The 16,107-nt window shown below is 35.8% G+C and overlaps 1 protein-coding gene across 1 annotated transcript in view; it reads right to left on the reverse strand.

The window, feature by feature from the left end:
- Positions 1-16,107, reverse strand: part of LOC140166051 (NXPE family member 4-like) — a 69,143-nt gene that overhangs the window by 30,720 nt on the left and 22,316 nt on the right. Inside the window, exon 4 of the mRNA XM_072189426.1 lies at positions 10,454-10,842. Coding sequence (XP_072045527.1) covers positions 10,454-10,842 — 389 coding nt within the window. The remainder of the gene's footprint in view (positions 1-10,453; positions 10,843-16,107) is intronic.

The following is a 16,107-nucleotide window of genomic DNA, read 5'->3' on the forward strand; positions in this document are numbered from 1 at the left end:
CTTTCTTTATTTTTAATACAAAGAAAGAAAAAAAGAAGCATTGAAAATAATGAATGCATAATTTAGCAATGATTCACGCAATTAAAACACGATTAGTCAAAGGGTGTAAAGTGTAAACCCATAATGGTAATCTGAAATGGTAAACTGCTGCATTGAATAGCGTGCAAACTGAGCAGTTTGCCCTGCATTGATATTAATATATACGTATAGATATTTATTTCAATTCAAAATGGTAAACTGTTAACAAATGTCATAAATGCGATCAATTTGTCATTACTTTTGTATTCAAACATTCTCAATTGGTATAGCCAAGGTAAACGAACGTCACGCTCCATGAGATGCGGCCTAAAAACCAAAAATGTCGATTTTGGACCATTTTGTCATTATGGTAAACTGATCCACTTTGCCATTTGCACTATGCAGCTTTACACTTTCCCCGATACCTGACTACTATAAAAGACCAAAACTGATTACTTCGATTGCGAAATGGCAGCGTGGCGCAACGGCTTAGTCCTTCGACTGGTAATCTTTTGACTATTGATTGATGCGAATGGTTCGAGTCCCCGTGGTGCTCGATTTTTTTCTTTAAGTGTATTCAATTGTTGTTTTCTTTTTCTTTTTTTCTCATCGCAAAAGCGTATTTTATTATAAATAATATTCAGAAATGAGTTGTTTCAAATTGTTACATCACTATCTTTCTGATTCGTTCGGATAAGCCTATACTCAGCAAACGCAAGTTTTACAGAAAACATTTACATGTTGGGTTATATTATAAAGGGTACAGAACGTTTTAATAAAATTCAAAAACATTTTGGAAAACATGCTGCAAAACATTGTAATATTTAAAAAAAACTATATTTGTAGTGTTTTTGAATTATGAGACAAAAACGAGATTTTAGTCATAATTACGAAATGTGAGTAATTTAGCATAGGAGGTGTTTTCAGTGACCATTCCCTAAATAATCCAACATCTTTATCAACCATTTTATTATGATTCAAAGGGATATTATATACTCCCAAATCGTGTGCAATATGAAGCTCATACAACATTTTGTTTTTAAGTTAAGGGACAAAATGACATTTTAGAGCAGTTTAGAGCCATAATTACGAAACGTGTATTGTTTAGCATAGGGGATGGTTTCAGTGACCACTCCTAAATAAACCAATTTCTGTATTAACAATTTTGTTATGATTTCAAAGCATATAATCCACTCTCAAATCGTGTGCAATATGAAGCTCATACGACATTCCGTTTTTGAGTTATGACACAAAAACGGAATGTCGTATGAGCTTCATATTGCACACGATTTGAGAGTGGATTATATGCTTTGGAATCATAACAAAATTGTTCATAAATAAATTGGTTTCTTTAGGAAATGGTCACTGCAATCACCCCTATGCTAAAATACACACATTTCGCAATTATAGCTCTAAACTGCGCTAAAATGTCGTTTTTGTCCCATAACTCAAAAACAGAATGTTGTATGATCTTCATATTTCACAGGATTTGGAAGTAGACCATGTACTTAGGAATCATAATACAATTGTTGATAAAGAAATTGGTTGGTTCAGGGAGTGGACACTGAAACACCCCATACCCTAACATACACGCATTTAATGACATTTTTATGCTATATCTCAAAACCCAGAAATCGTATCACGGCTCTAAGCTGCATGATTCCGAGTTGTTTAATTTATTTTTGAAATTAATATTTAAAGTTCACCTTCATAGCACTTGTCAGATAGGTGAACGAGCGTTACAAAACAGAAAAATTAGTTTTAATTAAATACTAAAACCGCATGTACGTTAAGATTGTAAAGAAGTCAATAATAAACTACGACTATCTTCAGTAGATAGCATTAACTTGTTTTTGACATGATGTAAAAACTATCTTCAGCAGATATGTGCTTCACATCTTTGTGTATGGGGTGTGTGTATAATGTGGGGGTGTGTGCGTGCGAGGTGTTGGGCGTGGGATGTATGTGGAGTAGGGCGGAGGGGGTTTGTAGGACTATTATAAGATCACATTTAAATCGGAAAGTATTTCATTTGGGGCTTTTGGGAAAGAAAGAAAGAAATAATTAGATTAATTAATCAAACATAGAGAAAGAAAGGAAGAAAGAAAGACAGAAAAATAAATCAAAATGTATACTTCATGTATTTATAATAAACAAATATTTTCACCGGGTTCACCGTCGCAAATAATAAATGAAACAGAAAAAGTAATACCGCCTGGGAATCGAACCCAGGACCTCATGTTTACAAGACCTACGCCTTAACCACTCGGCCACGTGAGCTTCGTGATTAAGCTGCTTGCAATTTGAACCTATAAGCGGTCACTTCAACCTTTTTCCACGTTCATGTTTTTATTTATTTCAAATGTCTTTCGTTCATTCATTCATTCATTCATTCTTTCATTCATTCATTCATTCATTTTTCTTTCCTTCTTTCTTTTTTTTTTTCTTTCTTTCCTTTTTTCTTTCTTTCTTTCTTTCTTTCTTTCTTTCTTTCTTTCTTTCTTTCTTTCTTTCTTTCTTTCTTTTTTTATTTTTCATAAAAAGAAAGAAAAAAAGAATCATTGAAAATAATGAATGCATAATTTAGCAATGATTCACGCAATTAAAACACGATTAGTCAAAGGGTGTAAAGTGTAAACCCATAATGGTAATCTGAAATGGTAAACTGCTGCATTGAATAGCGTGCAAACTGAGCAGTTTGCCCTGCATTGATATTAATATATACGTATAGATATTTATTTCAATTCAAAATGGTAAACTGTTAACAAATGTCATAAATGCGATCAATTTGTCATTACTTTTGTATTCAAACATTCTCAATTGGTATAGCCAAGGTAAACGAACGTCACGCTCCATGAGATGCGGCCTAAAACCAAAAATGTCGATTTTGGACCATTTTGTCATTATGGTAAACTGATCCACTTTGCCATTTGCACTATGCAGCTTTACACTTTCCCCGATACCTGACTACTATAAAAGACCAAAACTGATTACTTCGATTGCGAAATGGCAGCGTGGCGCAACGGCTTAGTCCTTCGACTGGTAATCTTTTGACTATTGATTGATGCGAATGGTTCGAGTCCCCGTGGTGCTCGATTTTTTTCTTTAAGTGTATTCAATTGTTGTTTTTTTTTTCTTTTTTTCTCATCGCAAAAGCGTATTTTATTATAAATAATATTCAGAAATGAGTTGTTTCAAATTGTTACATCACAATCTTTCTGATTCGTTCGGATAAGCCTATACTCAGCAAACGCAAGTTTTACAGAAAACATTTACATGTTGGGTTATATTATAAAGGGTACAGAACGTTTTAATAAAATTCAAAAACATTTTGGAAAACATGCTGCAAAACATTGTAATATTTAAAAAAAACTATATTTGTAGTGTTATTGAATTATGAGACAAAAACGAGATTTTAGTCATAATTACGAAATGTGAGTAATTTAGCATAGGAGGTGTTTTCAGTGACCATTCCCTAAATAATCCAACATCTTTATCAACAATTTTATTATGATTCAAAGGGATATTATATACTCCCAAATCGTGTGCAATATGAAGCTCATACAACATTTTGTTTTTAAGTTATGGGACAAAAATGACATTTTAGAGCAGTTTAGAGCCATAATTACAGAAACGTGTTCTATTGTTTAGCATAGGGGATGGTTTCAGTGACCACTCCTAAATAAACCAATTTCTGTATTAACAATTTTGTTATGATTTCAAAGCATATAATCCACTCTCAAATCGTGTGCAATATGAAGCTCATACGACATTCCGTTTTTGAGTTATGACACAAAAACGAAATTTAGATGAAATATTTTGCATTCGGTGAGACATGATTCTGCCGAATGAGAGTGGATTATATGCTTTGAATCATAACAAAATTGTTCATAAAAAATTGGTTTCTTTAGGAAATGGTCACTGCAATCACCCCTATGCTAAAATACACACATTTCGCAATTATAGCTCTAAACTGTTCTAAAATGTCGTTTTTGTCCCATAACTCAAAAACAGAATGTTGTATGATCTTCATATTTCACAGGATTTGGAAGTAGACCATGTACTTAGGAATCATAATACAATTGTTGATAAAGAAATTGGTTGGTTCAGGGAGTGGACACTGAAACACCCCATACCCTAACATACACGCATTTAATGACATTTTTATGCTATATCTCAAAACCGAGAAATCGTATCACGGCTCTAAGCTGCATGATTCCGAGTTGTTTAATTTATTTTTGAAATTAATATTTAAAGTTCACCTTCATAGCACTTGTCAGATAGGTGAACGAGCGTTACAAAACAGAAAAATTAGTTTTAATTAAATACTAAAACCGCATGTACGTTAAGATAGTAAAGAAGTCAATAATAAACTACGACTATCTTCAGTAGATAGCATTAACTTGTTTTTGACATGATGTAAAAACTATCTTCAGCAGATATGTGCTTCACATCTTTGTGTATGGGGTGTGTATAATGTGGGGGTGTGTGCGTGCGAGGTGTTGGGCGTGGGATGTATGTGGAGTAGGGCGGAGGGGGGTTTGTAGGACTATTATAAGATCACATTTAAATCGGAAAGTATTTCATTTGGGGGCTTTTGGGAAAGAAAGAAAGAAATAATTAGATTAATTAATCAAACATAGAGAAAGAAAGGAAGAAAGAAAGACAGAAAAAATAAATCAAAAATGTATACTTCATGTATTTATAATAAACAAATATTTTCACCGGGTTCACCGTCGCAAATAATAAATGAAACAGAAAAAGTAATACCGCCTGGGAATCGAACCCAGGACCTCATGTTTACAAGACCTACGCCTTAACCACTCGGCCACGTGAGCTTCGTGATTAAGCTGCTTGCAATTTGAACCTATAAGCGGTCACTTCAACCTTTTTCCACGTTCATGTTTTTATTTATTTCAAATGTCTTTCGTTCATTCATTCATTCATTCATTCGTTCATTCATTTTCTTTCCTTCTTTTTTTTTTTTTTTCTTTCTTTCCTTTTTCTTTCTTTCTTTTTTCTTTCTTTCTTTCTTTCTATCTTTCTTTCTTTCTTTCTTTCTTTCTTTCTTTCTTTATTTTTAATACAAAGAAAGAAAAAAAGAAGCATTGAAAATAATGAATGCATAATTTAGCAATGATTCACGCAATTAAAACACGATTAGTCAAAGGGTGTAAAGTGTAAACCCATAATGGTAATCTGAAATGGTAAACTGCTGCATTGAATAGCGTGCAAACTGAGCAGTTTGCCCTGCATTGATATTAATATATACGTATAGATATTTATTTCAATTCAAAATGGTAAACTGTTAACAAATGTCATAAATGCGATCAATTTGTCATTACTTTTGTATTCAAACATTCTCAATTGGTATAGCCAAGGTAAACGAACGTCACGCTCCATGAGATGCGGCCTAAAAACCAAAAAATGTCGATTTTGGACCATTTTGTCATTATGGTAAACTGATCCACGTTGCCATTTGCACTATGCAGCTTTACACTTTCCCCGATACCTGACTACTATAAAAGACCAAAACTGATTACTTCGATTGCGAAATGGCAGCGTGGCGCAACGGCTTAGTCCTTCGACTGGTAATCTTTTGACTATTGATTGATGCGAATGGTTCGAGTCCCCGTGGTGCTCGATTTTTTTCTTTAAGTGTATTCAATTGTTGTTTTCTTTTTTCTTTTTTTTTCTCATCGCAAAAGCGTATTTTATTATAAATACTGTTGCTATATGCACTAACAAAATTTGTGTCTGCTCGATGAAAAGCCATGCTCAGTCACCCGTTCATCGGCTTGATCGGCTCAACTCCTGCATTTCTCGCAACCGGCTTATAACACTTGACAACAATAGCCTTACAAATTAGTGTCCTTGAGTGCGTTGATTCTTTGCCGGACTATATCGACTGATCCGCAAATTGCTCACGGTGAGTAAACTCAAGTACAATAAACATTAATATAAAGGTTTCGAGTAATGAATGACAAACCGCAGAACAAGAAGATGGCAAGATGTTGCGAACTCGACGCCCATAACTGCTCGCGATTTCGCAACCAGGGATATGGCAACACTATATTAATTCGTCGGCGTACTGCGGCTTGAAACTGCAAGCCGCAGGAGAGCGCCGAGACGACGCAGAGTTAATCGGCGAGATTGAGCACCGGGGCCTTAAAAGGGGGCATTGGTCAGGTAATATTACAAATCAGTTCTATTGCACAACCTTATAACATGATAATAGCAGGAATAAGAAGTTTACGTGAATAGGCCTATATTACTACAAGTTAAAACTACATGCAATCTTGAATGAGAAACTAATAAGGTAAGAAATCATAGTTTAGTTTAATTTAATTTAAAGTTTGATAATTTGGACTATTCATGGGTATCAACTGGGTATTGGAATAATACTGGTATACCCTGCGCACAAGTATAACCTGCGCCCAAGCACAAGCCACCTATCATATCCCTAACCCTAATCCTTAAAGCCACCCTAATCATAACCCTAACCCTTAACCTAACCCTAACCCTAATTATGACCCTAACCAAACCCTAACCCTACCCAAAAACACAGGGTGTGCAGGTAAACCAGAATTAGGGACTGTGCAATAATTTGGCCTATGTGTACCCCGGATCACTTGTTCCCCCCCATTGACGTGCCAAAAACCCTCCCTTCTTTTGGACGTGCCAAAGCCGCCATCGGCGCTGTGCATTCTTTTTTCCACGTTCTTCTACGGGCCGGGCTAAACGGTTGACTACGGGCCGGGCTAAAAAATTGGGGGTCAACAATAGACAATTTTGTGTGTACATGGTGAAGAAACAAAGAACATTGCGTTCAAATACTGTAAATCTTGGATATGACTCTTGCTTTTTGGCTGTTTACGTTAGCACATTGAAGGATATGGATATATAAACGTAAAAACGCTGTAAAATTTGTTTTGAAAATTTTATTCTACCCCCTCCCCCACCACTTTTCGAGGACCGCACTGGTAAAAAAAATGGGGTCAACAATTCACTTCCGTCGGCAAAAAATATGTCCGTCGGTACATTTAAGTTGTGCCCCCGGTTCCGAAAACCTGGATACGCCAGCGCCACTGCTTGCCCCCCATTTTGACCTAACAAAAATGCCCCCCTTTTTTTTTGGCCTGCCAACAAATCTTTTTCCCCATAATTCACCACCCCGGGGTACACATAGTTATTGCATCACAACTTATACCTGGGTATTAATAATTCCTATACATCCAGCAATAAAAATGTGCGCCAACAAGATCCCATCTTGTATTTTTTTGAAGATTCGTTATAGGGCTTATAAATGTTTACTATACCTCATAAATAGTTATTAGGTAATCCAGCCATCTTAATGGTTAATAACGCCAACGTCCGAGTACGGTATTTTGACTACTTCCCCGCGCCTGTGCAATTACACGCACGCGGGAAGTTGTAAAAACTCCCGCACCCTATTACCCCTCGGTGTATCGACCCCGCGCGTCACCGTTCCTTCAGACGTAACATTATCTACACAGCGGCGATTCTGCAGACGCGTTTATCGTGAAAATGGCGTCTGCTCCAGTTATTTTGTCGAGATTACCGATGGATAATAACACGCGAATTTGACATTTTATGAAAAAAAATGCTATTTATGGAATGTTAAAAAGAAAATTAGATTAATATAGGTCAAAATGTAAATTGATTGAACAGAAATTCTCAAATAAAATCAGTTAAGCAAAATATTAAGCTTATTTACCATGCTGGCCGGCACGTTGACTGGTGTGTGTGTTGACTTTTGTTTACGATTTTACCGTGATAGTGAAGATATTTATGAGGTATAGTAAAACATGTTTTGAGGGGAAGTAGTCAAAACTACTGGTCCCGAGGTGTTGGATGATTTGACTAATTCCCGACGCGTCAGCGGAGCGAAGTAGTCAAATCATCCAACACTGAAACATCCAACATGGATGTTTGCAAACACAGAACAGAATTTTTATATTCTTATGTTTTATAGTATAGTGCTGTGTTTGTGGGGGGGGGGGGGGACGCAACACTATAATATAAAACATAAGAATATACAAATTCTGTTCTGTGTTTCCAAACACGCATTTTTTCATTCTTATGTTTTATATTATAGTGCTGTGTTTCCAAACATAGCAGGCATTTTTTTCATTCTTATGTTTTATATTATAGTGCTGTATTTGAGTGCTGTGTTTGCAAACACAGCATGGATTTTTTTTGTCATTCTTATGTTTTATAATTTATAGTGATATGTTTGAGTGCTGTGTTTGCAAACAAAGCACGGATTTTTTTTTTCCATTCTTATGTTTTATATTATAGTGCTGTGTTTGAGTGCTGTGTTTGCAAACACAGCATGGAATTTTTTCATTCTTATGTTTTATAGTGCTGTCTTTTAGTGCTGTGTTCAGGCATTTTTTTCATTGTTATTTTTTATATTATAGTGCTGTTTGAGTGCTGTGTTTGAAAACACAGGAAGCAATTTTTTCATTTGTTTTTTTTATATTATAGTGCTGTGTTTGCAAACACAGCAGGGAATTTGTTGAGCTTATGTTTTATATTATAATGCTGTGGTTGCAAACACAGCATGGATTTTTTCATTCTTATGTTTTATATTATAGTGATGTGTTTGAGTGTTGTGTTTGAAAACACAGCATGGAATTGTTTTATTCTTATGTTTTCATTTATAGTGCTGTGTTTGAGTGCTGTGTTTGAAAATACAGCATAGATTTTTTCATTCTTATGTTTTATATTATAGTGCTTTGTTTAAGTGCTGTGTTTGCAAACACAGGATGGAATTTTTTCATTCTTATGTTTTACATTATAGTGCTATGTTTGAGTGCTGTGTTTGCAAACACATGCAGCAGAAAATATTTTCATTCTTGTGTGTTTGCAAACACAGCATGCAATTCTTCATTCTTATGTTTTCTATTATAGTGCTGTGTTTTCTATTATTCTGCTGTGTTTTTGTGCTGTTTTTGGAAACACAGCACTTTTTCCATTCCCTACATCGTGTTCACAGGACAGTATTTAGAGGCCCCATGTTTGTTTTTATGTTATGCAAAGGACATGCCAATCCGTGAAAGTTGTAGAATTAATTTTTAATCTTGCCGATGATACTGCCCCAAGTTTAAAATTCATATCTCTTAGAATAATACAATATTAAAAGAGCAATATAAAATTCACGGATTTAACTGTAGAAACCCATGGCGCGCTTCTTCTACCCACTCTCCCAATGGCCGACTTGATTGTGATAATCAGCCTTGCCCCAGGGAAAGGCGGTGGGTTAAAAGTTTGTATCACTAAAATAAGCGCAAAGGATGGATCATTAAACCTTCTCGTTGTAAACACAGGCATCTAGATATGCCGGTGAATTCCCCACCCCCTTTTTGTTTTATTTGTTTGTTTGTTTCTGTTTTTTGTAGACGTTAAGCTGTTTCAAAACAGTTTTTCAATACCGTTGCTACTTACCGAAATCTTGATTGTCTGATTTAAATAGCACCGATATCATTTTCATGAAAATGCTAAATTCAAAACTGAATTGACCACACGTTAAAACGTTATATTAACATGATAGAACACCTCTACCTCATTTACATAACACTAAAATGTCATGATCATCAAATACGTTATGGATAGGGACAAGTACTATGAACTTCCACAAAGGTACCTTTCTTGGAGCTTTCTTGTATTTTTTAAAACAAATTTATTAAATTCTTTTATAGGCCTAGTTCCATGGACGAAAGAGAAAAAGACAATTTCCAAACAGTCAAAGTCTCCGCATCGCCCGATAATGAGAGCCGATTGTTCCATGCATTGCGACAGGCGAAACTGCTACGCACGTACCGCGTATACGCGAAGCAGGGGCGTAGCCAGCTTTCTTGGTCGGGGGGGGGAGGGCAAAATAAAATTTCAGGGGCACAGCTGAAAAAAATGCAGTTGCAACATGCAATTATTGTTTTTAGAGAGACTGTGGGACGATGTGCGTATGTAGCGCGCAAAGATTTTAAATTTGACACTTTTTTGTCCATGGTCGAGATGAAAATGGCTTTATTGTGACAATGTGCGCACATATTTTACACTATTTTGGCCCATGATAGGGGTGAATTTTGATTGAAAAGGAGTTCCTTGCCCTTTTTCTTTTCCTTTGCCCTTTGGTCAGAGGGGCACTTTTTTCTTTCATTTTTGTCTGCCCCTGCCCCCCCGCTGGTTACGCTACTGACGCGAAGGCACACAACGCTTGCGCGATTATTAGACACGGCACGGTGGAACAATCGGCCCTCATGAATATGCGATAATTCACAGCATACAAAACACGGGGACTTTGACTGGTTGCGAATGGTCTGTCATAGTCTGTGCCTAGTTCATTTCTTTAAAATGGATAAATCTAAACCGAACAAGTGAAAAGGCCTCGTGAGGAAAGCATAATTCTTACCATTCGAATAGAAACTTCTTATCGCCAAGTATTTCTGTCGTCCTTGTATCTATCATTGCACTATGTGTTTTGTATTGTGCAAGAGAACTACATGGCAATCCAGGAGGTTTATCACAAACAAAACTTGTTCGTCCATTAGCAACTGGGCGCGGGTAAGTGCACTTATTCTCCCAGATACCAGGAGACTGAATTGTACACAAAACGGTTTGTGTTGCCTTTGGACTTCGGTAATACCCTTGCCAGAATATCTTCTTATCAGTGTTCCAGAACACCTCTTTCATGAAGGTCGTGGCGTCACTTGGATGCACCAGAATGATGTTGATGTCGGCATGTCCAGCCCAGGCGGCTAAGAAGCTGACTAAGTAAGTTCCGTTGTTGTGATCGATTATCTTTAATAAATAAAAGACAATATGTTTAGAACATATTAAATTCGTTAAATAAAGAAATGAGCAAAATGCTAAAAATGATTCTGACGAACATCCAAACTGTTAACATTTGTTAATGATAAATAACTAGCCAAACAGTTAAGATGTCTGCTCAGGATTAAAAGCCAAAGCAGCAATCTGGCAGTAGCATAAATAGTTTGAGCAAAATTTGAAAAATGTGCATGTAGCAAATCAACAATGACATTAAATTGCAAAATAACCAGTAATACAGGGTGTCCCAGAAAAAAATTACCGGGTGAATAAATTTGTTCATAAATCGATAGACATCGGAATCAAAAAAGTAAAATGTAGCGCGTAGCTCATTTTGTCTTGCCTCATTATACGTAGAATTTATTTGATTCAGTTGACTGGTTGTGAAGAAAATAACGATTACATAATACACGCATCAAACCAGTTCATTCGAAGTTTGATCAACATTCGATTTTTTTCATACTCGCTCACCCCTTCCTCAAGTTTGTGTATTTCGTTATTCATGCATTAACTGAAGATGAACAACAGTTTGTCCCGAGAAAACTTTGATTTCTGCAATTGGAAGCTTCCCAACTTAGATTCTTTATTATGTGCAAACATGTAATATATATTATAACTTTCCAAAGAACATTTGAGCCAAGAATGACAATGATCAAGTGCTTACAGCTTAACGTGTGATTTCTGATATCATGCAACATTATGTTGAAGTTTTAAAAACTTTGCATTACCATTTCTTGGAAATTTTCAAAAAATATGGTTGAGCCTGCTTTATGCAATCATTCTTTTAATAATTATATCAAAATTAACGTAAACCGAGCATCATTCTACATACAAGCTTTCATTTTTAAAATCGTGGGTTGCAGTTTTTTCAAATTTGAACAACTAACACTTAAATGTTTTGCAAGAAACAGATTGTTTAAAGGTCAGGTCTATTGCAAAAACAAGTTTATCTCTATTCGAAGAGAATAATTAAGCCAACTGATGTGAAAGAAGTCAGGAACTGTCGTAATTTTCGGAACATGGACCAGAAATCGCTGAACAATGATCTTGTATGAAAATTTAAAATGCTTGTTTCTGAATCTAATAATAGTGACCTAGTCACTAGCAAATACAATGAGATCATTACATCATTGCTCTTGATACACATGCTCCCAATACTAAGAAAGTTTGTAGAGTCAGAGTCAGAGTCAGACAACCGTGGTATAGGGTCAATACGCCTATTCTCGGTCACACGCCTATTCTCGGTCAGTTAGCGATTTGAACAACCGCTGACGATCGTTTCTTTAATTTCAGCCGTGTCTTCCGAACGAATCATTTAGCCGTACCGGTGCTGCAGGTTTTGGTGACTTTTTAATATCACGGCAGCACAGTTCACCTCAAATGATAGATTTTGAGATTGTATGGTGACCTGAAATATCGGCATTTAAAAAAAATAATGACGTCATTTAAGAGGGGATATTGTAATATAATCAGTGATGCGAAATTGTACATGCATTTTAAAGCTGTAATTTTAACAAGTTGATCCACCTGCATCGTAAATAACACCATAGCAAATGATTGGTGTTGTGTTTATGTAAATTCCCATAGAAACAGGGGTGTCCGAGAATAGGCATACGAATTCCGTTGGCATTCCTATTCTCGGTCAGTGTTCCCAAGTATGAGCTATGTTGACATTGTTGTTGCCATGTGTCCTACAAATGATTATGCATGAGCACATGAGAAGTGTTGCATTTTGCTCTGCAGGCTTAAATTAGGCATATATAGCCATTTGTCGAATGCAAATGAGCGAGGAGAAATTATTTGTGACTGCCCGCCCCTCCCCTCCTCTACCATTTCCCCATCCCCTAACCTGTCGTATTTTCGAGCTTTTTCGGTCGGAAAAATTGGGTCAACAATGTCACATTTCTGGCGGCAAAAATGGTTCCTGCCCTGGACCGAGAAAGGCGCTATAACTGACTTGCGCAGATTACATACACTATCTCCTCGGGCCTACACGTGCTATTAGCGCAATTTTGTCATTACTTTAAATACATGTTAGCACAAATAGCACTGCTATTTTCATGGATATGCTATCTGTGCAATTGACAGTGTTATTTTTGAGGACTTAAAAAACCCATTAGGGACATTAAAAATAGCTTTAAATGTTAATTTTAGCGCAGTTATCATGGTTATGCTATTTTTGAGTTCTCCTATTACTTGGAGGGGTGTTATTAGCGCTGTTGTGCTATTCTTATGGTTAGACCTTATAGCGTGCTATTAGCGCTATGGTGCTATTCTTAAAATGGTTAGTATAGCGTGCTATTAGTGCTATTGTGCTCTTGAAATTGTTTTGGCCTTAGGCGGCATATAGCGCGTAATTATCGCAATAATGTTATTTATTATCGCAATAATAATTCTTGTACACTTGGAGGGGTGCTATTAGCGCTATTGTGCTATTCTTAAAATGACTTAGACCTTATAGCGTGCTATTAGCGCTATTATGCTATTCTTCAAGGGGGCACAACACTATAATGTCCCCTATCTCTTAATATTATCATATTTTACGCTGTTAGACATGGAATATTAACATTTTCGTATATTTTATGTCTATCTAGCTGACAACTAATGGTTTAATTGCTTTTAAAATAATAATAGAAAGTTGGAACTATCTACATGTATTAGCTACATATTGTTACCAAAATGAATTCAATTTCATCAGTAAGACCTGTGTTTTGCTGATTTGTATGTCCCCTACCCCTTAATATTGTCATATTTTACGCTTCTACACTTGAAAAATGGATATTATTTTACATTTTAAGTCTATACAGCTAACAACTAATGGTCATTTTGCTTTAAAAGATTACAAGAACCAAATAGCTATGTATTGATGCCAAAATGAATAAATTATAATGAATAAACATCGAGTTATGTTGGATTGTATGTCCCCTACCCTTTAATATTGTCATATTTTACACTGTTACACATTGGAAAATTAACATTTGTTCACACTTTATGTAGACCTGGTGGTTTTTCTGTTAAAAATAATACTGGAAAGTTAAAACAATCAATTAGCTACATGTTGATACCAAAATGAATTCATTATTATGAGTAAAGGTTGAGTTATGGTGGTTTTATTTCCCTAACCCTTAATAATACCATATTTGACATGGTTATACATGAAAAAATAACCTTTTCTCACATTGTATGTCTATCTACCTGACAAATAATGTTTGTTTTGCTTTAAAATAATACTAAAACATTTGAACAATCAATTAGCTACATATTAATTCCAAAATGAATTCATTATCATGAGTTGAAGTTGAGTTATGATGGTTTATATTTCCCCTACCCCTTAATATTGTTACACACGCTGCTACATGTGGAAAAGTAACTATTTTTTACATTTTCAGTCTATTTTCCTGACAAGCAGTGGTTGATCTCACCCCGCACATATAAATATTCAAAATATTATATGAATGGTAACTTACCAAACAAATTTTGTTAATGGAACTTATATAGTTCAGCTGAGTGACATATTTTAATATGTTGGGGTGTTTTACGTGTCTTAAAAGACATGTAAAACACCCCAATCCCGAACCCTATACACACCCACACCCACATACACACCCCACCTACCCCAAACCTACACAACACAAACCAACATGCACGCAAACATGCACTTATATAAATATTTGAACCAGAACATCAATGTTTGCCTAGACATGATAGATATGCTTGATATTAAAAACAAAATTAAAAAATGGAGCTTAATTAATATTGAAAATAGAAATTGGCACAATAGTAAAATTTGAAGCCAGTGCCATAAAAACACTCACCCTACGCATTGTTGTGAAAAATCTGATTTTCCACTAGTGTATGGACTGGCCACTTCCAGTCATGATCTAATGAAACCTAGGTTTGCTTTCAAATAATACTAGAAAGTTAGAACAATCAATTAGCTACATAGTCATACCAAAATAAATTCATTATTATAAGTAAAAGTTGAGTTATGGGGATTTATATCTCCCCTACCCCTTAATTTTGCCCTATTTTTTGTGATTTTATGTGATTATACGTCCATATATAAAATGACCTGTAAAAAAAGTGTTACCACAATTTGAGACCACTGCCTACCTAGCAGTGATCTAGAGGGTCCATACTAACTACCTATGGTGTCAAACCTTGTATGTAGTGGGGGTGAACGAACTCCTTATTTAGGGCCCTGTGTGATCTTGCTCCTGGACTAGTCGGGCGTGCCACCGCATTCCGCTGTGCGCTCCCACAAAATAGGACCACCTCGGACCCCGATCGGATGGTACGAAAATTTTTGCCAAAAAACGTTTTGAAAGGATCGCTCCTTGTCAATATATCTGAGAATACTGCACGCGTATTTTTATTATGCGTTTAAGTTATCAAAATCGCATCATACCGATTAACCAGGCTTCCAAAGAGAATGACCGAGAATAGGTATAGAAAAACTATACGGTGACCGAGAATAGGAGTTTAGTGACCGAGAATAGGCGTTGTCGTCAACTTTGAACTTTTGACCTTGTACTTCCAATACAAGTTCAATGGAAGATGTCATGCAGGGTATGTTAAACCGGATGTTGTGGGGAATACACGTTCCCATATAGCTAACTTTTATAATTATTTGCACAAGAAATAGAGCGGGTTGTTTCTTAAGTGACCGAGAATAGGCGTATTTACCCTACCCAAGACATTCACAAAGCTCGTCGTGAAAGACGAAGGCTTGAAAGAAGATGGAGAAAAAGCAATTCTGAGGCTCACCACGAGTTGTATATTGCTCAAAACAATGTTGTTAACTCAATGATTGAAAATACTAAAATAACCCACTACAAATCTGAGTTTGAAAACGCAGAAAGCAAATCTGTTTTTAAGCTGGTAAAAGGTCTCCTAAATAGCAGTAAAAAGGTTCTGCCAGACCATAGCTCCGCAAAGGAGCTCTCTGACGAGTTTGCCAATTTTTTCTCTGAAAAAGTTGCTAATATCCATAGAGAATTGAAGATTGAACAGAGTAGAATTAAGAATGTTGTTGATGTATTATATGATAATGCTGTTTCTTGCAATCTCGCACATTATGATCCTGTTAATGAAGATGATGTTGTTGATCTTATCAATAAGTCTGCTAACAAAAGTAGTCTCTTAGATCCAATACCCACTTGGTATATCAAGCAAAATATGTCTGTTTTTGTACCTGTAATCCACCGTATTATTAATGTATCTCTTACCACAGGGGTA

This window comes from Amphiura filiformis, chromosome 12 (genome assembly GCF_039555335.1).
Source record: "Amphiura filiformis chromosome 12, Afil_fr2py, whole genome shotgun sequence".
Taxonomy (NCBI): Eukaryota; Metazoa; Echinodermata; class Ophiuroidea; order Amphilepidida; family Amphiuridae; genus Amphiura; species Amphiura filiformis.